The sequence below is a fragment of the Ascaphus truei genome, chromosome 3 (assembly GCF_040206685.1).
Source record: "Ascaphus truei isolate aAscTru1 chromosome 3, aAscTru1.hap1, whole genome shotgun sequence".
In the NCBI taxonomy this organism is placed as follows: domain Eukaryota; kingdom Metazoa; phylum Chordata; class Amphibia; order Anura; family Ascaphidae; genus Ascaphus; species Ascaphus truei.
In genome coordinates this window covers 321,660,683-321,682,755 of record NC_134485.1, presented here as the reverse complement: position 1 = coordinate 321,682,755, position 22,073 = coordinate 321,660,683, and the positions used below count along the sequence as shown (strand labels likewise).

At 43.2% G+C, this 22,073-nt stretch overlaps 1 protein-coding gene across 2 annotated transcripts; it reads left to right on the top strand.

The window, feature by feature from the left end:
- The first annotated feature begins 365 nt into the window (after nucleotides 1-365).
- Nucleotides 366-19,895, top strand: CCNT1 (cyclin T1). 2 transcript variants are annotated; one of them, XM_075591208.1, is made up of 9 exons: nucleotides 366-551; nucleotides 3,712-3,793; nucleotides 4,460-4,588; nucleotides 7,065-7,125; nucleotides 7,745-7,807; nucleotides 8,384-8,429; nucleotides 8,636-8,799; nucleotides 9,590-9,660; nucleotides 10,008-19,895. In XM_075591208.1, the coding sequence occupies exons 1-9, from the start codon at nucleotides 409-411 to the stop codon at nucleotides 11,172-11,174; spliced, it is 1,926 nt and encodes a 641-aa protein (XP_075447323.1). In that variant the 5' UTR covers nucleotides 366-408; the 3' UTR covers nucleotides 11,175-19,895. The 2 variants fall into 2 exon arrangements, with proteins under 2 accessions (XP_075447323.1, XP_075447324.1); XM_075591209.1 differs by lacking the exon at nucleotides 366-551 and adding an exon at nucleotides 577-2,302 and having other exon boundaries at nucleotides 3,698-3,793.
- The last annotated feature ends 2,178 nt before the right edge of the window (nucleotides 19,896-22,073 follow it).

Below are 22,073 nucleotides of genomic sequence, written 5' to 3'. Positions count from 1 at the left end.
TATTTTTTTTTAATGGATTGGGCTCTTTTTTATATGTATTTGGGTGGTTTTTTTTATATGTATGTATGGGGGGTATATGTATTATATATATATATATATATATATATAGTAGGTAGGGTTTTTGTATGTATTGGGGGGGTCAGAACTGTAGTCCTGAGCCCCTGGAAATCACTAGTGTGTCTCAATAGAAGACTACTGAGTGTAATGGCTGTGCAGGGGTTTGGTACTGAGAGGGTTAACATGCACATGACGTGGCCTGATCCCTCCCCCTAGCGTGCCAACGTGCGCGCCCTCCCCCAGCGTGTCAACGTGCGCGCCCTCCCGTTTTCCTTGACGCGCTTTACGCACACGTCCAGTCACTGACGTCACTCCCCGCTCCGTGCGTACGCGCCCCCGCCCCGTTCAGCCATGGCGCCGAGCCGCTGGTACTTTTCCCGGGAGCAGCTGGAGCGGAGCCCGTCCCGCCGCGCGGGCCTCGACCCGGATAAGGAGCTCTCGTACCGGCAGCAGGCGGCCAACCTCCTGCAGGACATGGGCCAGCGGCTCGACGTGTATCCTTCCCCCTCCCCCCGTCCCGCAGCGGTAGCGCGAATTACAGCGCCCGGCCCGAGCATCGAGGCCGCGGCCTCCGCCTAGACACGGGGAACGGCCGGGGCGTGTGCGCGCGCGACACGAGGGAGCGGCAGGGGATGCTGCTTGGGGAGAGGTGCCGGGCTTACACCATGATCTGTAATATCCTCACACAACGTCGTGTAAGCCTGCAAGGCCCAAATCAGAGAGCCGGGGGGAGGGGAGAGAGAAATGTCATGTTATTGGGGGACCTCCTGGCCTCTAGCAGGGGGCTGCGCTTATAGTAGCCGTGCGACATTGCGTCAAAACAAATGCATCGCCGTCGCGTGTGTTTATAGTAAGTGCGGAGAGACGGCTCGGTCGCGATCGCTGGAAGTCATCTCAATTTGAGTTTTCCAGCGACCGCAGCCTGACGTTGCCGTCGCGTCGCCGGCACTATAAGCGAAGCCTAATGAAGCTGCCGGTGCTAAAATATCAATGCGACCTGAGATCTGTGAAAGTTTGTAGGTCTGAGCAACACGAGTGTGAGATACTTTTGTAGGCTATGGAACTTTTAATGGAACAACGTATCAACTGTACATGGGTTTTCTTGGGCATAAACTTTTGAGACCACTGAGGTCTCTTCACCAGAGGTGATCTGTACAGTGTTTGCACAACTATCTGATACCTGAGGTGAATACACCAACCTCCATATACTTATCCTATGAACAACTCGTTCATGGATGTGTACACCAGCAGGCAATACCCCAAATGCAGTATGCTAATCTTCTGTACACCTCATTCACAGACCTTGTGCTGTGTTAAGCCTCCTGTCTACAGTTTAAAGATCTGGCGAGGAGAACCCTGCCGTCTCGAAAGTTTACGCTCAAGGAAACCATGTACGCTTGATGCTTATCCATTAAAAGGTATCACAACAGATAATGTATCTTGCTGGACCAATGTGGCTTCTTGCAGCTTTTAATCAATATGAGAATTGAAACAGAAGGATACTATTGTAATACAGATCAAGGTGTTACCCCTTTTCTACTTTGCAAAGCATTTCTGGTCTATTGAAGTGAAGTAAATGCATGGAGAGCCCCAAAAAGAGAAACGGCATTAAAAGGGTCTTCCTAGAGTACAAGGCACACACAAATAAATGCAGAAATAAAAACAAAATGCATATTCACACAATAAAACTGGGAGAACCGTGTGTGGCGTCATTTATTGAATAATAAAAAAGTCTGAATGTTTTATTTTGGTGTGCCTTGTGTTCTTGGAGAGAAAACTGGATCATGTTGGCAGAGTAGCGAAAGATGAAACTTGGCCATCAGACTTTTGCTGCATTTCAATTACTGTGATTTTTATTGTAACAATGTTAATGATTTGTGTATTAACTGCACAGTTTCTCAGAATCTCCCCTTAATTCTGGTGCAGTTGACAACCAAAGCGTTTCTACTGTTAAACTAAATTGCTCAGTCCAAGCATTTCAGTTTACCAGTGGAGCTAAGAGATGGACTTGTTTGGGAGATCTTTTGGGAAATGCCAGCATCCTTAGTGAATCTGAAGTCATTCCAACTCCTAAACAAATTGTGTATGCTCATGAATGAGTGATTATTAGTACAGTTTGGCATGTGTGCTACAAATAAGTTTGACAATGTTATTGTTTGTTTTTGCTAGTAAATATGTGGGCAAGACCCATGTTTAAGGGTGACCTCCACAGTTACTGCAGTGACTTCAATGCATGAGGCCCAAGGTGAATAAAATAAAATCTTCCCCAGTTTATAATGTACTAAAAAAAATGATGCAGTTCTATTCACAAGCATATGTCAGAGTTAACACAAAGTTGAATCACTGCAATGTAACTTCTGTATTATTGTTCACAATTGTTTCATACTAAAGCAGCAATCCTGCCTACATAACCCATTGTCTTGTTTTGCAGGATGGGAACTGGGAGGTCCTAAGGACCCTATCTGGTTCCATACATACAGGTGAAGTTACTGATTCACTTCCTGGTTTCTTAAAGGGTAGGAGGTTTACATGGCCAATAGTTAGTACAGCTTCCTCTTGGTACATGTGACATGAAATTTGAATGGCCATTCCCCTGGAGAGGCACCAGTAACTTCACCGGTAGGTATCCTGGGAAGTAGTGTGGTTCAGCTCCAGAGGAACCCCTCGGTTTCCATGCTGAGGAAAAACAGTTAAGGGGATTCCTGCTTTGACCCTTTCAATGCTGGAGGCCACAGACCCTCTGCCACTTCTACATTGTGTGACTGCTCTTCGGAGCGATCACATGATCATTCCACTGTTCTGTCCGTGTGTGATCAGGAGGGGGCGCCACTTTAGTGTGGTACGCAATTGCGCAGAACGTGTACAGACCTTAAAAAATTAGCAGAGGGCAATGACGTACGGTGTGCATCATAAGGGCCCCTGGGGTAGCCCATTTCTTGACGTGCACCATAAGGGGTTAAAATGTGTTTAATACTTATGCGGATGTAGGCCAATAAGCATAACTTCAGAACTACAACAAAATATCACAATATGCAATGTATACTGCTTACATTTGGGGATATTTGCATGGAGAATGGTGCCATGGTGAAGACTTAGTTATAGGAAAAATTTGCAAAAGTAGCTCAAATGTCCTTGCATAAAATGTCCATAAATGCCTGTTCTGTGAAAAGGCTGCATGCCCATGAGAAAAGGAAGAGAAAAGGCTGCATGCCCATGAGAAAAGGCTGCATGCCCATGAGAAAAGGAAGAGAAAAGGCGGCATGCCCATGGGAAAAGGCAGAGCTTCGATTGGTTGATAGAGACCTTCAGCTCATTCAGTAGAAATGCTGTTGCAGCACATATATTTTGTTGTCGTTTCCAAAATGGTTCTCATATTGTCTGACTGCTGCGCTTATTGTATTATTATAATTCCCTGTGCTGTATTGTCCTTGTAAAGCGCTGAGTACACTGGGCGCTATATACATAAAGATTATACATAATATAAATTCGCCTTTTACCCACTTTGGATTTTACACTGAAAAGGCTTTGCCTTGGCAGTTTTGTTTTTGCAATAAAAATAATAGGGTATTTATATTGATAAATCTGGAGTCAAATCTTTCTGAATCACCCTGTCGTATGTTGAAATGTACTGTTTCCTTAGCCATATTCATACAGATCTCAGCTCACCATCAACACAGCCATTGTATACATGCATCGCTTCTATATGGTCCAGTCCTTCACCCGATTCCATCGCAACGTAAGTGAGAACGTGCTCATTCTCGGGAGGTTGTACCAATAGTTAGCTGCTTTGATGGACATCTCTTGTGTGATAAATGAGTGTCTCAGAAATTGGAGCTACCAGCACGGGCATGTTTTTTTTGTTTTTTACTATATAGATCAGGCGTGGCCAACTCCAGTCCTCGAGGGCCACCAACAGGCCAGGTATTTGGACCACCTGTGCTGAAGCAGGGATATCCCTATCGCTGGCTTAGTCATTCTGACTGAGCCACCCGCGCTGAAGCAGGGATATCCGGAAAACCTGACCTGTTGGATGCCCTTGATGTAGATAGACTGTAGCCCAAGTTTTGGGCCTCATTTGCTAATCCTCATTAGAAGCTATCACTTCAATGGTTTAGTGTATACAGTCCATACAATGTTTGTGTGGCATGTGCAGGAGCAGCAGTGATAAGACAACTGTGATTTATGGTCAGTACTGAAATGCAGCTCATTGTAATGGATTGTTGTACACATTGAAAAACATTGCAGAGAATATTCCTTCTTCAGAACTTCCTCTCACTAGCAATGTAAAAGCATCTATAGCCTCTCCCATCAATGCGTCTCCTCCTGGCTTAGTTTGGGTGATGTCAGTGCAGTAGAATTATTGCACATTGTCACCACTCACCACCACTTTTGTTCCTCTCAGTCTGTAGCACCCGCTGCTCTCTTCTTGGCAGCAAAAGTGGAGGAGCAGCCTCGGAAACTGGAGCATGTCATCAAGGTAGCACACGCTTGTCTGAACCCACAGGATCCCACTCCTGACACCCGAAGCGAGGTAGGTGACTTGGGGAGGAAAGTGAACTAAGGAAACAAAATGCCTCTATCATCAAAGGTGTTGTTTTAATGCATTTTGTAGGGAGCTACAGACAGTACAAAGGAGTAAAAGATCACCAGCTTGCAGACCATTTCTGATGATCAATCTTGTATCTGACACAATACCTACTGCCAGAGATTTTCAATGTTTAGACTCACTTAATGGATCTCAGGCATATCCTCGGCTATTAAATAAAGCTACCCAATGTCCCAGTTTACCAGAGAGGTCCTGTTGATGCAGCACAATTAGGTCACTGATAGCTGTAGGCACCATGAAAAGCTTGTTACAATGATCAATGTTTTATTTAAAAACAAAGCTTGACAGATTACATTTTTAGACAAGCTCCCTATTACTGGTATATTGCTTGCTTATGTACATAAAACAACTGAGTCTTCCAGAATATTTTATAGCTTTAAAAACCGTTATTTTTGTTTTAATGTATTCTGTAGACTGGTTTAATAGGTACGTCACATGAAAAGCCCCTTAATATCAGCAATGGTTTCCGTGGCCTCTCCAACATTCACTGCCATGCAGCTAGCTGCATGTAAAATGTATAAACTTTTCTTAATTTTCGGACATTGAGATGTGGCAACTGTAACTTTTAACCCTGGCATTCAGCTGTCGGAGTCAAAACTGCAGGCGGAGAGATTTAGCACTCAGCGCTGTGGCATTACATAGACTTACAGTGTCAGATTTCCAGGCCTTGTGCAGAAAACTTGTTTCTGTCTATTAAATATCACCCAGTGTGGTAAAATAATTTTTGCACTTGTGCTTGCGAGTACAGTGTATGGACATGTGTTTAACACTAAACTAAGGAGTCCAGTGTTTCGAGCTTTGGAATGGCTGTCGGATGGCTAGTTTTTTTAGGCGTCCAGCAGGTCACAACATTACTTCATCAGTATCTTCTACCAAAGAAAATACCCTATACTTGTGAAATCTTCAGTACTTTGCAAGCTTTTCCAGTATGTAAATGAGCAGTCCCACTTAGGGCCAAACTGAATCAATAGCTGTTGCACATTTGCACTCAAAGGGAAGAGAGAAAACATTGAGGTCTCTATAGTCTGAAGGAGGAATAGAGACCTCCCCACCGTCCCCTCAACTGGGGCTTTTTTTTTTCTTTCTTAAAATGGCTGCATGACTATACTTTGGGAGGAACGTACTCGTATTTTTTATTTTACAAAAAATGTTTTACCAGGAAGTAATGCATTGAGAGTTACCTCTCGTTTTCAAGTATGTCCTGGGCACAGAGTTATAACAATACATGGTTACATTAAAAGAACAGGGTTATGTGAATTCACATACATTTCATGCACAGATTGAGTTGGAAAATTGGGTACAAGGGATAAAGGGCTTATGAGTTTCAGATTGAAATAGAGCAGCTTTAACATTAGCGAATGGCAGCAAATGGCTCACACCCTTTGGCTGCGCCAAAGGCTGTCCGCCTTTAGGGCAACGCAGATGTACACTGGGGTGGCTGATATTGAATCTGCTGCAGCTGTGAATATAATATATACAAGACATTGCATGCACAGTTAAAGAAAATATATATTATAATATATTTTAGCGTTTGTAAGTGAATGCAACGTTATCACCTTAACTGCCAGAGCAAAGCATGCCCTATTTGCTTTGCTTTGCATGCCCTATTAGCAGTGTTGGTGGTAAGATAACTTAGTTCACCAGCTTACCAGCTACACACTGCACATATCACAGAAAGGACATATGCAACTAAATATGAAACCCATTTGTGGGAACCAAAGGAGTGAGTTGATGAGCCAATGGTCTGGATGATAGTAAGCTAGCGTCTCTGCCCTGAGGTTTCTTGGGTAGTGTATGGTATCGCTCTGTTCCTTCTCTCATCTAAAGTTGGGTTTCTCTTGCTTGTTAAAAATGTTGGTTTCTGAGGAAGTTTCAGCGCTGGTCCTAAGGGGCTGTTTGAATGTCTCTTGTTTTTACCCACACCTACTTTACCTCTGATGCAAGCGAAGGCTGGAAAAGAGCACTTTGCCTGATAATCAAATGTTAAGGCGTCAGATACTGTATTTTGAAAACTTTGCTGGAAGCCCAAAGAGAGGGCAGAGTTTTCATTGACCTTTCTGCATGAAGCTATGTTTTTCTATGGGGTAGATCCTTTCCCTCAGTCTGGTCTGTGGGGCCCAGCTTCCCCCAGCAGGTTTGCCAACTGGATACAATTCTGCTCTTCCTGGCGATCCAGACCTTTTCTTTAACTACATTGCTACCAGAGAACCTATCGATTTGGGTTTTATAGCCCACTTTATTCAGTAGGAAATAAAGTGCTACAGATGCTATAGTGCATCAAGGAAAAACAGGCCATGCAGAGCTGTGTCCAGATGGTGATCCTGCTCCTAGACCCTGGTTGTGTTAGGGCTTTGTATAGAGTGCCTCCCAGTGAGTAATCTGCATGTCCTCTCAACAACAGGCATACCTGCAACAAGCCCAAGACCTGGTCATTCTAGAGAGCATTATACTGCAGACCCTGGGTAAGTCTTCCCGAGCAGAAGGGCTGGAAATGGGGAAGCCTGCAAAGCCTTAACAAAGCCTTGTCCACAGCCGTGGAGCAAGACTGACCTGGAGGAAGAGTCTGCAGAATAAGACTGTACGGCTGTTGAGGACTTATACAAATGTGTTGTGCTGGCATGTTTAACCTACTGATTCCTGAGCTTTTAAGCCTTGTTACACTGTCAGAGTTGGCTTACCCTCGGTTAAACCTTTTCGGAGGCTAGTCCCTGAAAGGGTAAAGTGATGGTAACACAATCCCTGCAGTGCCTTGTTGCCATAAGTGTTGTAGGAGTATCACAGACTATGACTATTACTGTTTTTCATGTAAAGAGGTTCATATTTTGTGTATGGTATTACATATAGAAAAATATAAGTTGCATCATTGGCAGGATAAAGACCACAGATGGAGAGGTCGTGATTTGATGGGTATAATGGTTGGTGGTTTGGGGGCTTTTCAGCTCCCCTAATTCCCCTTATGCCATCCAGTTGTTCTGCACCCTCATGTTTCAATTATGTTTTCCCCAGCAATATCACAGTCTTGTTGTGATGTGATATTGCAAGTGGCAGCTCCCAGGCACAAAATGTGTTTCCTTCTTTCAGGGTTTGAGATTACCATCGACCATCCTCACACTCATGTAGTGAAGTGTACTCAGCTAGTCCGAGGTAAGACACTTGTTCACAGTCCTGGTGCTTGGCAAGGCCTATATCCCCTTTCACAAACAGCTGCTGTGCAAGATACACTTGACTGTGTTCACAAACCAAATGAATTCTTACACACACTAACAGTGCAGAGTTTATTGTGTGCTCTCACATACTTGCACACTGGTTTAAGAGTTGTGTTATTTTCATGCCCATCTAACAAGGTATGTCATACAAGCTAAACCCAGTGCCTACATTCATGCCACTGGTAGAAGGAACAGGTAGTTGGCAGTGTTATTTTGACATTCGTGAACAATACCCGTGTTCAAGTTGTGACCTCTGTTTCCACTCGCACCTTGAAGCATCACTTCCCACAAAGTGTACTGTAAACGAGCACTAATATCTTGCATGTGATATAAGACCTTTGCCTCTCCTCTGCTTTTTGTGTACAGTGAGGTATTTGCTGACCCGTTCTGCACCATGCTCACTCACCGCCTGTCCTGTGCTCACACTCACACACCCTTTTATATCACACTTCCAAAACCTGATGGTGAATCCAGCAGCCCATGCAGTCATGTGACTCCCTCTCTCTCTTCTTAGCGAGCAAGGACTTGGCCCAGACTTCCTACTTCATGGCAACAAACAGGTTAATATTGATTCACCTCTCAGGTTGTGAGATGGTTGCCTGATGGTTTGGGGCCTAAGTGGGTGTTCTTGGAACATGGGCAGCCAAATTGGGGAAATCTGTGATATGCTTGGGGGTGTGTGTTTGGAGAGGATAGGAAGGATAACACAGGAAGGCTGGGTACGGCTGCGGGTATTAACTCTGACACTTGTTCTACTTTCCCATAGCCTGCATTTAACCACCTTCAGCCTTCAGTACACCCCGCCGGTGGTGGCTTGTGTCTGCATTCACCTGGCGTGTAAGTGGTCTAACTGGGAGATCCCGGTCTCCACAGACGGGAAGCCATGGTGGGAGTACGTAGATGTGACGGTCACTTTAAAGCTGCTGGACGGTACGTAGCTATATAGCCGGGTCCTCATGCCCTGACCATGTCTGCAGTTCTAATGTGCTGGTGAGGCTGATCTCCTTGTGGAAACTCTCTTTTACATTGAAGCTCTATTTTTTTAGGTCAGGTCACTACACTGGAAGTCGTGCTAGTCAGTTGGAGTTAATGGTCATTGATTAACATATAAATCAAAGAAATAACAAGGGAACCTTTTCTAAACATCCTATACAGTCTACTAATTGGCTGTGCTACTCTCGAGCAGGATGTCCTGTGCCAGTGACTCTGACCTTACCTATGTGTTTCATCATTCTGTCACTTTATTTGTATCATGTCTGGATATCTTTTTTTTAATTCTCTCTCCCTCTCTCTCTCCTCCTCTCCCCCCCCCCCCTCTCTCTCCATTGTGTATAGTATCAGTTACTGTGGGAAAAAAACCTCTTAGTTTCTCTTGTCTCTGTGTATATCTCTCAATCCTTCCTCTATACAGTACCAGGGGGGCTCAACTCTAGTCCTCAAGACCCCCCAACAGGTCTTTGACTGAGCCACTGATGGAGCCACCTGTGCTGAAGCAGGCATCTTCTGAAAACCTGACCTGTTTTGAGGACTGAAGTTTAGCTGCTCTGTACTTATTTTAAAGTAGCTGGTTCCAGCTCTTGATCCTGCCAGTGCACACTGTAGTCATCAGCCTTGTTAAATAGCTTAGAAATGCTTTTTTCAGCATCCTTGTCTTTGTGTCTGTTTCGCCATTAGTCTCCATGTCTGTGCCTTTGTCAACATCTCCCCTTTCTCATTTCAGAATTGACGCACGAGTTTCTTCAAATCTTGGAGAAGACTCCAAATCGTTTGAAGCGCATCAGGAACTGGAGGGTAAGCCCTTATGGACCAGTTTGGCCTCTGGTTTTATTCATAATCCATTTATATTGCGGTATTTTAAGAAAAGCAGAGGAAGATGAGAAACTGCAGCCCTTACATATCTGATTCATCGTCTCAGACGTGGCCATAGAGGGGGTGGAGCAGGGGAACCCCATCTGCCTTCTCTCCTTCTCTCCTTCTCCAGCACGTTTCACACCTAGGATGGTCTTTAGAAAGCACAGCCCAATTACACAGTGGGTGTGAACATGGCCAAACCAGTTACTTTTACGTACTGCGACTCCTGTTTTTCTCAAATACTTCGCTGCCCGTGCGGTCTACAATGCCTTCTTTTTCGTTCACAGATCAGCCAGGCAGCCAAGAAACCCAAAGAGGCCGGGTGTGAGGAGGACGACGATGATGGCAATGACAGCCTCTCGGAACAGACCATTCTTCGGATGATCTCCCGCAGCGGAATCCTGAGCAATTCCCCCTGCTCCTCCTTCTCCGAGTCCTTAGATCAGCCCTTCTCAATAGTAGAACTGGATGCTGCAATCTCAGGAGAGCCACTGGGGGTCCCGCTACATCACCCGCGGGAGAGGACTAACGAGCATGTAACGTGCTTAGAGCAGCCCCAACTCCATAGCGCCAAAGCGGTGCCTCTTGTGGCAAAAGTGTCGCTGAAAGAATACCGCGCTAAGCACGCAGATGAGCTCGCGGCACAGAAGCGCCAGCTGGAGCACATGGGTGCCAGCCTCAAGGAACAGTATGCATGTGCTGCGCAGAGCCTGCTTATACAGCAACAGCGGGAGCGCGACAGGGAGGTGCATACCTCTCCCATTATCCTGAAGATCCCCTTGCATGAAGTAAGCCATGAGCGGCCGGAGAAAGCCACCCCCCTGAAGCTGCGCCTGCCCGTGTCCAGCCGAGAGAAGCCGGAAGAGGGGAAAATCCGTATCAAAGTGCCAAACGATGAGAGCAGTGGCAGCAAGAGTCGAGACAAGCACAGGAGCAGCTCGTCATCCTCACATCACCATCACCACCACAACAACCAGTCGCACCGGCAGCACCACCAGGACGCAACAGGCAGCACTAGCAGCAAGCGGTCTGCCGCTCCCGCGGGAGCTCCCTCGCACAAAACATCAGCCCCTTCCCGGAAAAGGCCTCCGCCGGAGGACATCACCGGGCACGAACCCCCCTCACACAAAGTGAGCAGGACTTCCAAACCTCCCACGCTCGACTCCCCTGCACTGGCCCAAACCTCACACAGAGCGCGGGGGGGACACAGCAAAACAGACAGGGAGCCCACAGGCGCCAACGGGCACAGTGTCCCAAAGGTTATTGATTACCAGGACACGGTGAACATGTTGAATTCACTGCTGAGTGCACAAGGGGTGCAGCCAATGCAGCCCCCTCAGTATTTGAATCAATTTGGGGAGTATCGCAGGGCCAGGCCAAGCAGCACAGACAAGCCCAGGCCGCCTCCACTCCCTGCTGAGCCGCCTCCCCCTCTCCCACCTCTCCCCAAGTGATTGATAGCCTTGCAGGCTCTCCATGTAAGTCTAGCAGGGTGGGTTTATTTCACCACCTTCTTAGAACTGTCTTACCAGCATACTGTTCTTCCCTGTCTCTGCTCTCTCATGTCTCAGTTCACCTGCTATCTCATGTCTTTTGGTTCTTTTCTTTTAAAAAAAAAAAAGGAAAAAAAAAGTCTTGCCGTTCTCCTGCTTTTCCAGATTCTCGCATGTCTTCTTCAGCCTCCTTCCTAGGTGCCTGATCCCGTCTCTCTCTCTCAGCCTCCTCAAAACTTTCTCTTCTCTCTGTCTCTTTTCCTGGAAATCTTGTCTTTCTTGCTGTCTCTGCTTCTATCAAACGGGTCATAGGTTTTAAAGTCTAAGAAGCGGAAGCGGTGAAAAACTTACACAGAGGACAAGCTCTGGATGCTATTTCTGATTAAGGTTTTCTATGCAGAAAGCTATAGGTACAGTATGTGTGTGTAGTGTCTCCTTGGCATGTTTCAGTACTGTTTGCTCAATGTATCATGCTCTCATCTCAGGACTTCACTGATCTCTTCTTCATCGGGCGGAACCACCGTGCATATTGTGTGTGTGTGTGGGGTGAATTTGTATAACTTCTAAATCTTGTTAAAAAGGTTTCACAGCTCAGTGGAGTGAGTGCAGCGACTCAAACTAATCAGTTGCAGCCAGACATTCAGGACCTATGTGCAGATCATAGGAGTGAGATGCACTCAAGTTCACTGCAGGGTACCGCACCGGATCCCATGTTAACTGCTATTGACTTGAATGCCAGTAAACGTCGGATCGGGTGCATTACCCGCAATAGACATGGTGAATCTCCTCTGTAAAAGCAGCTTCCAACCACGTTTTGCTTCCAGTTGCGGTCTCTGCCCATTGGGAGCAATTTCCTTTGCTGCGTTGGGAGATAAGATGTGGGATGTGCTAATCAGTTGCTTGCTCGTGTTGTACTGGTGGTTTCTCTGAATCTCAAAGTGTAGACATCTTATCAGAGGGTAATGCCATGGGTGCGATTGAGACATGTCACAGTTTATAAAGGGCCGGACTAATGTATTCCTCCTTATCCCTTGTATAACGCCATCAATTATTCCCCAACTCGTATCTGCCGATATGGCGTCAATTGGACGTAGAACATATTTAAGCAGATGTTGCCATAACCCCGTTGCTGCCAGAGGGACCTGCAAAACATTGCAAAGTAATATCTCTGCAGGACCTATGCCAGAGAAGATGTTCTAACATTTTAACAGCATAGTTGGATCAATGTAGCTTCAAAATTGAAAATCACTAATCCCCTTGCTTTGTGTTGATGTTTTAGAATTACATATTTCTATAGCAAAATATAGTCCGAATGCTACGTTTCAAACAGCAACAGCAGCGGCAGATACCAAGAGAACTGCGATCTTTACCACTTTTCTCCCCACCTATTATTATGTCAGTATTGTTCCAATGAAGTATGTTACCACAATGAAGAATGTCATTAGGAGGCTGACCTGCTCTATGAAGCACTGCATGGCTTGATCTCCATCAGTACTAACTATCTCTTTATCTCTGTGATACTTTGGTCTGGTGCTCTTATTGGAAAATGTAGATCAGACCAGCACCCCTAAAACTATCATTCTAAACTTGCTAACTTATTAGTTGAAAAAAATAAATTTATTACAAAGATCAATATAATGAAGGCAAGTAAGTTCACAGAAAGTCTAAGAATAGCAAGTTTAATAATAATAATAATAATAATAGGTACAGTCGACACATGGATCTCCAAAGCAACATCTAGTGTTTCACGCTTCCCTGCTCTCTCCTCGGGCTTCAGGAGATCCGTGTGCTGACTGTACCTCTTATTATTAAACTTGCTATTAGACTTTCTGTGAAGTTATTTGCCTTCATTATATTTATTTTTTGTCAATTGACTTTTTTGTACTAAATGATTGTTTTGACTAATGCTGTAGCAAGTTTAGATTGATATTTTTACAAGTGCTGGTCTGATGTGAATATTTCTATGTATGTGTATTGTACCGGATGGTGACGGGACTGGACCCTGGCACCAGTTACAATTATTAGCACAGGCCCAGTGCAAGTTCTGCTTTTTGCATTCATTCAGTCTTGCAAGTCAGAGTCCTGCGTATCTTGTTAATCTGGTACCTGCAAAACCGCTGATTGATGTTTTTTTCTGTCCTGAGCCTTTCACAATGAAGTGGGCCCCAGTTTGCTGCAATTCCGCGATAGTCCTTTGCGGGTTTCCGATACCAATTGAAACGAATAAGTACAAGGCGGGCGCGGTGAGACGGTTTGTTAGTCCAGTTACCCCTGGTTTCCTGGGCTCTACATCAGCCTTGGAAGTGGGATCACACATAGAAGGTGCAAGAAGTCAAAGGCTGAGACAGAGACACATGGAGCTTCTTCCATCCTCAATTGGCTTTGCTTTTATTCATTTATTCATTTTACTATCATTCTTTATCTTTGCAAATTGCTTTTAAGTATCCATCTCTGCTCTGAACGTGCATGCTTAATATATGTGGCCTATGTTTTCAGGCTGGTGGGGGCTATCTTTTATCTAATGAGGCTTGTGCTTTGTTAACCACCTGGGATGTAAGCAAGAGAACAAGCTGTTTCTCCACATGCCGTTCCGCGTGCAAGGCCCTCTTTTTATGTGAGAGGTAACCCCTATAAGCCATGTAAACCTCTTCTTAAATCAGTTTCTGGATTTAATGGTGGATTTTTATTTTTTGTAATAGTTTTTAATTTATTGCTAAGGTTTAGACACCCCTATGAAGCCTTTGGGAATGGAACAATCCACATTTTTGCTCACAGCATCTCAGCTGGCTGCCACAAGTTTAGCCAATCAGTGTTGTTTGTTTATCGCCTCCTTAAAGGCAGACCCACATACAAAAAAAAATCTCTCAATAGCAAAAAGGTATCGCAGATAAAAAATTTAAATAAAAAGGTCAAAATAAAGAAAATAACATACAAAAAAGAAAAGGAAATAGGGTGCCCTGCAATACGCAGAAGTAATAAAGAGAGACTGTAATGATTCGGGTCCGCATTGTCAGACCCTCACACGGACCCGAAACATTACTACATCTTATTAATTGAGACTTATTTATATATTTACCATCGTATAATATGACCTATTTTTGTGCATAGATTGAATGCCATTGTAGCACCAAAATAAAATTGATGCTAGTTTTTTTTATACTAAAATCTGGAGTGCGTATTTTTTTTTCTTGCTAAATAATTTATCAATGTAATTGGCTTGCGTTAAAATATTGAATCCCCCCCCCCCCCCCCCCCCAAAGTACAATTTTCACTTATTTACTTCTTGTGTAAACCAGTCTTTCTTTTTTCTCTGGGGCTTTCATTTGAATTTGATATGTTAATTATTATTCCTTTATCTCTGTAAGCTAGCTATGCTGTTATCGTTAGGCAAATAAAACACTAAAAGAGACTATAGATAAACAATCGCCCTACATATATAACATTTTACAAACTCACTTATCTGAAACAAGATTCAGTAAAGATCGTAAAAACTCACCAAGGTGTCTGATCATTATGGAGACTTGGAAAAAAATGTATAAGGTATTTTGACTTGTCTGGATATTTTGGAAATGGTGTCACGTCACCTGTTTCTAGTTCACTGTATTACTAGGAGGGACTGCACCTTTAAGAGCACATCCTTTTTTTTTTTGTGACGGGTAAGGTATGTTCTGCAGCTCTTAACCCTTTGGGTGCCCGAAGACGCAGTCACTACGTCATGGGGTCTGGCACTCCAGGGGGTCCCAGGACGTAGTGGCTGCATGACACCCAGGGAAAGCTTTATTGTCAGCTGGGGTCGCGTCCGGCGTTCCTAGGGAACACAGGACGTGACCCGAATGATAAGAGAGATGAAAAGAGGAGGACCCTTTCGTTTCTGGGTTAAGGGCCGCCACGGTCACATGACCGCTCTTTGTCGGAGGGGCCGTGGGGCGCTCTGATGCTGTGGCACGCAAGGGGTTAAAGTTTCTTTACTGAATGATTGAATGATAAAACACACGTGTTTACAGGCGTAGCCGTTATTGCAGATGTACTTGATGCTGGCTACACTCAATCTTTCATTTCATGCTGTGCACCGGTTGTCGATTTATAGACTTTGAAATGATTTAAACCGAGAATGAGGCTTGTGTAATGAATTTTTTTTTTTTATTCAACAAAGGAAAATTCTCTTTATATATTTTTTTTTAATGTTTTGTGTTTCTCCAGTAAAACAAGGGACGTTAAAGGAAAGCACTGATTGGTTCATTCTCCCCTGCATGAATAAGAATGACTAGAATGGAAATGAGTGCTTTGAGTATGTCTACTGGAAGGAGCTGGGAGTTATGTCCCACTGAGTTTGATCACAGCTGAGATCATTGCCCACTTCATTTGTATTTTGCTCGAGGGGGGGACTGGCAAGAGGGTTGCAGGCCCGTGACATCATAGAAATGGCTTTCTTTCCAGATCATGACATTTTCTCGTTCCGTAGCACCAAGAAAGTGTTTCTTTTAACAGGTTTGCACCTTTGTATTGGATGACTTGCCTCCCGTTATTTTCTTCCTTTAGGCAAGAGTTTCATAACAAAGAGGGCATAAAAAGGGAAAATTGAAAGAAAACAAATTATATATATATATATATATATATATATATATATAGATGCATATATTATATATCTGCATGTGGAAAAGAAGACTGAAAATTGTGCACCCTGTGAATTATACTTCTAAATATATATGTTGGAATAAAATGTCTATGCAAATGTGGACGTAGTGAAACCTGCTACCCTTTCTGGAGAATCAACTTGTAACCAAGTGACTGTATAGTTTGTGAGATTAACAGGGGTTGAGGCCTGATCACCCAAACATAGTCACATCCCATGCAACTGGATAGGAAATGCTTGATGACTGGCTGGAAAGGCAGCATCAAACACTAAGCATTGTTCTACACGTGTGCAGATCTTCCCCGGCAATGATCAAGCCTTTGTATTTTAACTGCGAATGACGGAAGTGTCCCCAATGTCAGGGCTCTTCACGCATGAGGGAGGAAGCAACACACTTTGCTTATCGAGGCAGAAGTGGTGGGAAACAGTGTACCAAATGTATCAAAGGAAAACTGATTTGTTTCAATTATTTTTGTTTTTTCTTCGATGCATACGGAGCACATGCTGCTCCCGAAATGGCACCACTTTTGCCTTAAAACATGGAGACGTCTTTATTTTCAGGGGTCCAAAGCACGCTCTGTTCTGTGTGATGTCCTTTAAAGTGCAGTCCCTTGTAGTTAGAAAAAAAAAATCCACAAGTGTAAGTTACATTTACCTTCCTTTCATTTCATCGGGGTCACAAAGAGATGCAACAAGCCAACTTTGCACTCAATAAATCTTCAAAATATCCCAGCCATCGACATAAATACAACCCTATTTTATTCCAAAAGTGTGACTCACAGGGGCACATGCATCGGGCCGGTACCGGTTACCGCACCCGTTCCAACGTTAACACCCATTGACTTGAATGGATAGAAAAATATGACCAGCCTCTCTGCCACAATGGCCCAGTGTGTCGTGGTAAGGTTGTTGTGACTCGTATTTTTCTGTCTTATTACCAGTGCATTTTTTTACATTTTAGAATAAAATCTTTTGTTCCAGGCTGTTGGGTTTCTTGGAGACTATTTTTCCGCAAGCCCAGATGAATGTGCTAATTCGGGGGTGGCCAACTCCCGTCCTCACGGGCCACTATCATGTCGGGTTTTAGGGACATCCCTGGCCCACCCCTGTGCTAATTATTTGTAATCACCTGCGGCAGGGGACAGGCCTGGCGCTTTGTTTACCTAATGACCCAGCACCAATCACTGCAGCGATTTCCAATGAGGGTGTTGTGGCACGCTGGGGTCATGACCCCCAAGCCTAACGTTTCCATACAAATGTAGGGAAAAAATTACAAAACAAAATGTAAAAATACATCATATAAAAATGTTAAAAAAAAAACTTTAAAAAATAGGTAAATATATTTTTACTATTAAGTAAAAAAAAAAAAAGAGCAAAGAAAACAAACAAATATATTATGAATGTGTGTGAGAAATCTTTTGATTTGCAGAAGGAAAGCGTAAAACGTGTGCGTACTCTACAAATGTATTGGAAGTTTTGGACACCTATGGTCTTATGTTTCTGTATATAGAAAGATGACTCTCCCAAACATATTGCTTCCTCTCTGCTGCCCATCACTTACAAGTAACCCAATCTAAACAGCAATAGAGAAGAAGACTTGTTGTTGGTGTGTGTTAGAGAGCAGTGTCGGCAGGCGTTTCACAAATTAACCTTTTACAGATCTATATACGTTTTCATTCCTTTCTCGTCTCCACTCTAAGGCTGAATGGGTTTAACCCATTATTGAATACTGTATTCATACAGTTCTTGTTGTATCTGAAACTGGATAGCGAAGCATGATATGTTCCACTTTGTGACTAGAGCCTGTTGACGATTATATATATATATATATATATATATATATATATATATATATATAAATATATATTCCAGCAAATACCCAATCCCATAGGTTTTATTTATTTTATTTTTGTAACATATTTATCAAAATGTTTATTTTTCCTATGGTGGAGAGAGGGCTGTGGCTTTGTGACAATGGCCAGTAGCCGTGCGTGGGCGTTAGAATGCAGAAGCAGATGGATTGGTGTAATTCTGGTTAGACTTCATGATATGAACACTTGATGAGTACTATAACAGGAGATTCCCTGGGAGTGCAGTAGACCAATATGAATGATTGTGTTATTGCTTGTCAGTGAATGCATTGTGTGGAGTATAACAGATGCCTGGTGATCTATTGGTTACTGTATACATACATAAACATATTAAGGAAAATAAGACGAGTTAATGCATTTTCCTTATCTTTCATCCCTTTTATTTTCGGTGTTTTTCATATGTTTGGAAGAAATATGCTGTACAGTGAAAAAATGACGGGGATTTCACCATGAAGTATCTAATCAGGATAAAAAATAAAGCAGCAGTAATTCATTCGAAAAAGAAAGATACCAACTAACTTTAACTACACTTAATATAGAGTAGTTCCCTATTTGAAAATATATTTTGTGCGGACTGATTCTGGATTTCATTCTTCTTAACTAACCATTGATATTATAAGAGAGGCTTTCGAGAGCGCGCGTTCTTCCTCAGGTCAGGCAATACAATAATAATTGTATTATTGCAATGCTAGTATTGCTTGTAAAATGAAAAGGAAACGTTGTATCGCTTGACCTGAGGAAGAGCACGAACTCTCGAAAGCCTCTCTTATAATATCAAATGATTATGGTTAGTCCAAATAAAAAAGGGTCTCACCTAATACTGTACTCATTAACTCAGCACTATCGCAACCGGACTAACACGGCTGTTTCTATTTAATGCATTCTTCTTAAGCTGATTTACAGTGATATTACCACAATTCTTCTATGTTGGTAATCTTACAAAGCATATGAGACTTGGTATGCAAAATGGCCAGGGGAAAACTTTTTGATGAAATGTTACCTGGATATGTCTATTACCTGCGGAGTTGCACATTGCTAACACCTTCAGCAGTACATGATATTGATACATGACCAGTGTATATAGCAGTGATGGGGAAGATGTTAAGACTGCTCTACAGCACCTTGTGTGGAATTAGCAAGTTGTCTCTTATTTTGATTTTACTTCATGCATATATCAATTATGTTTACTGAGAGGAATGGGTTTGAGATAACTTGATTTCTTTATAGATGTCGCCTGATTTTTGATTTCGAGAAGCTTAAATGCCATTAAGTCTCCGTCAACTTTATTCTCAGGTCATAGAATATGGTGAGTTTGTGTATGTTTGTCTTTACCGCAGCAATGCCACCTACTTGCCAACTTTTAGATTGGAACTATATATATGGCCCCCATTACATGACCATCAATGGATTCATATATAAAATGGCCATCATTTGTATCACAGCAGGGAGCCACAGGCCCTGTCACTTTAAAGCAACTGAATTTCTGGCTTTTGCAGAGAGTAACCATTTAGAATTGCTAACAAACGACTTTCACTGCTTAGTGAATAATCCCTGGAAAGTACCTTTTTTCTCCTTTTTTTTTTTTTTAGGTGACACTGCTGCGTTAATCCGATCTGTGTTAGAAAGGTCTGTAACTGTTGACAATACATTGTAGGCCTGTGCAGCCTTGGATAAGTTAAGCCCCAGTCTATGTACCCAAAGCAACATGGTGGCTTGGGAACAGATATGATCACACTGCATGCTTCTCAGTACTGCATTCAGATACCTGCAGTTTTTCATGTGTGGCCGCAGAAAATCTGGACTGTATCCTAGTGAAGCATATATCTTTTCTTTTCTTTTTTTCATCTGACCAAAGAGCAAAAAAGTTTTGCCCAAAGTAGGGCAGTGGGGGATGTCTCAGGAATAGAAGCTATATGGTGCTGGGTCTCGTAATGGGGCCTGTTGCTCTTTTTAGAGCGATATCTGCTGTGAGCATTTAAGAGCCCAGTAAAAGTCTCTCATTGGGTAGCTGGAGTGACAAAGATTGAATAGCAATCATAGCAAGGGCTTTTTACTACAGCTTGAATGTTGTAAATTAATTTTATATTCCTGCAAAGATATGTTTGAAATCTTGCTAAGAATACATTTCTATCTATTTATCCATCACATTGAATAAATGTTAAAGCTGAAGAACAGTGATACTGTGTCCATTTAATTTTGTTGCTGATATGTTGCAAGAACACACACACACACACACACACACACACACACACACACACACACACACACACACTGCTAACAGTTCAACATCTCTTTATTTCTCTGAACAACATTCACTACATCCAGGATTTCCCAGGGAATCCCTTAAGAGGGCAATGGCAACATTGAAGATTATACCAAAGCAGATATACAACATGTTCCTTTCCTCTTTTAAAAGTGTGTTAAAGGTTTATTTTTACGTAGATATTATACGAGGAACAACAATACATTTAGAGTTACCTCTCATTTTCAAGTATGTCCTGGGTACAAAATAAATACAGTATGTTTAGGTAACACCTTGGCCTTAACTGAACTTCATGCCCTTCCTCGGGTATAACAGATACTTGCTGTGATTGTGCAGGGGCAGATGTAACTTCCCACACAAGCCAAGTGGAATTCTGTTGCAGTGGGGCCATGTACGGGCACCAACCTGCTTACATGCCATATTTGCCCAGTTTGCAGTCTATAAATATTTGGTCTGAGCTGGTGCCCAATCTGGATCGGGTCACACGTGTTTGGAAGTTTGATCCTTTATTTGCTTTTGTACTATAACCCACTGACTTGGTTCTAGGCTGGCTAACAAAGCACTACACTTTTTATCCATATATCTCGTTTTATTGGTGCATTGCTACACAGGCTTGAATTCCTGGGTCATGGCACTCTTGGTAACTGCAAAAGATTAAATGGTATATGCAGGTTGCAACCTATTATCAATTCCACTAGAGACTGTCCCGTGGTACCACTAGCACAGATATGTAATGTTGCAGTACTGTAATCAAAATCTAAAGAGTAGACTCCCAATCAAAAATGAACTCCAAGCACATTTGGCTGTCGGATTAAAAACGTTCTACACCCCCATTTGCTTGTGTCTAGTAAGGATGTGTTTAATTCCTTTTGTTTCAACTAATACTCAAACTCCCCGGAAACAAATTGTGGGCCGTTGACTGTAATAAGTTCCCATGATAATTTCCATCCGGAGAAACATTAATCCGTCCAGCAGCAGCCACTTGCAATAGAGATCATAGGCAACCAGCAAATCACTTTAGTGGTATGGGGCTGCTGCAATTTCTCCACAAATGTCCATCTGAACAGTTCCAGGGGACCTGTGGCCAGGGAATAACCTGTAAATGGGTGGCGACTGGCTTTGTACTCTTGCCACTGGTCAGACAAGGCTCGCAATATCCATGCCAATCCACAACAACGCTTTTCTGCATTGCTGCTTCATATGCAATACTCCCAAGGTGGCCTTCATGAGCCATCATCAGAATTACTGGCTGTTAAACAGTAGGTCCTACAGCTCAATATCCCCACAGGAGGCAACCTTCTATCCAGGGACAAAGCTCCTCTCGGACCTGATAGTAGGGTTGTAAATGTCCTTGTATCACTGCCAGCCAGCCTTCCCATGCATATTTAAGAGTTTCCAGAATGTTTGGGCGGTTACTACATTTTGTGGTGTACGAGAGTATCATCATCCCCCTCCTGAGTACATTGGGAATCTGCAGGACACATAAATAATCTGCGACCTGCTTTAACTGTCCCAGTGTGTACTTCACTTAAAAGTCTTATTAGTACAATCTGTAGATGGGAAGACGGCGATCTCCCGAACTGGACATTGACACTGATCGGTTTGCAGCGGGAACATCCTACCAGAGAGGAAATTGTGCCATCGCACACCTGCCCATATACAGGCTAATGCTTCACATTCGCCTGCAGAATACATTTTTCCAGTTGGGGACAAGACCATAAAGGCAGAATGTTCCTGTCCCTCATGAATTTGAGAGCATAGCTCCCAAAGCAAAAATGGAAGCATCACAAAAGACAATGGTTGATGCCTGCAATTAGAAATTAGCCAGTGTAGGTGCTGATGCGAGCAGATCATTGTACACACAGCTTGGTGATGAGTAGATGACCACTGCCAAGCTGCTTCCTGTTTGAGCAGTACCCTTAATGGGGTTTGATATCTGCAGAATTTGGTACAAAACAGTAGTAGTTGGGGGGAAAAGCAAGAAAGGAAAGAAGTTCAGCTTAATCCTTGGATCTGGAAGGAGATGTATAACCTCCATAATGCACTGCAGGGTTCTGATCCCATCTTCTGAAAACTTGTACCTTCTGGCTTTC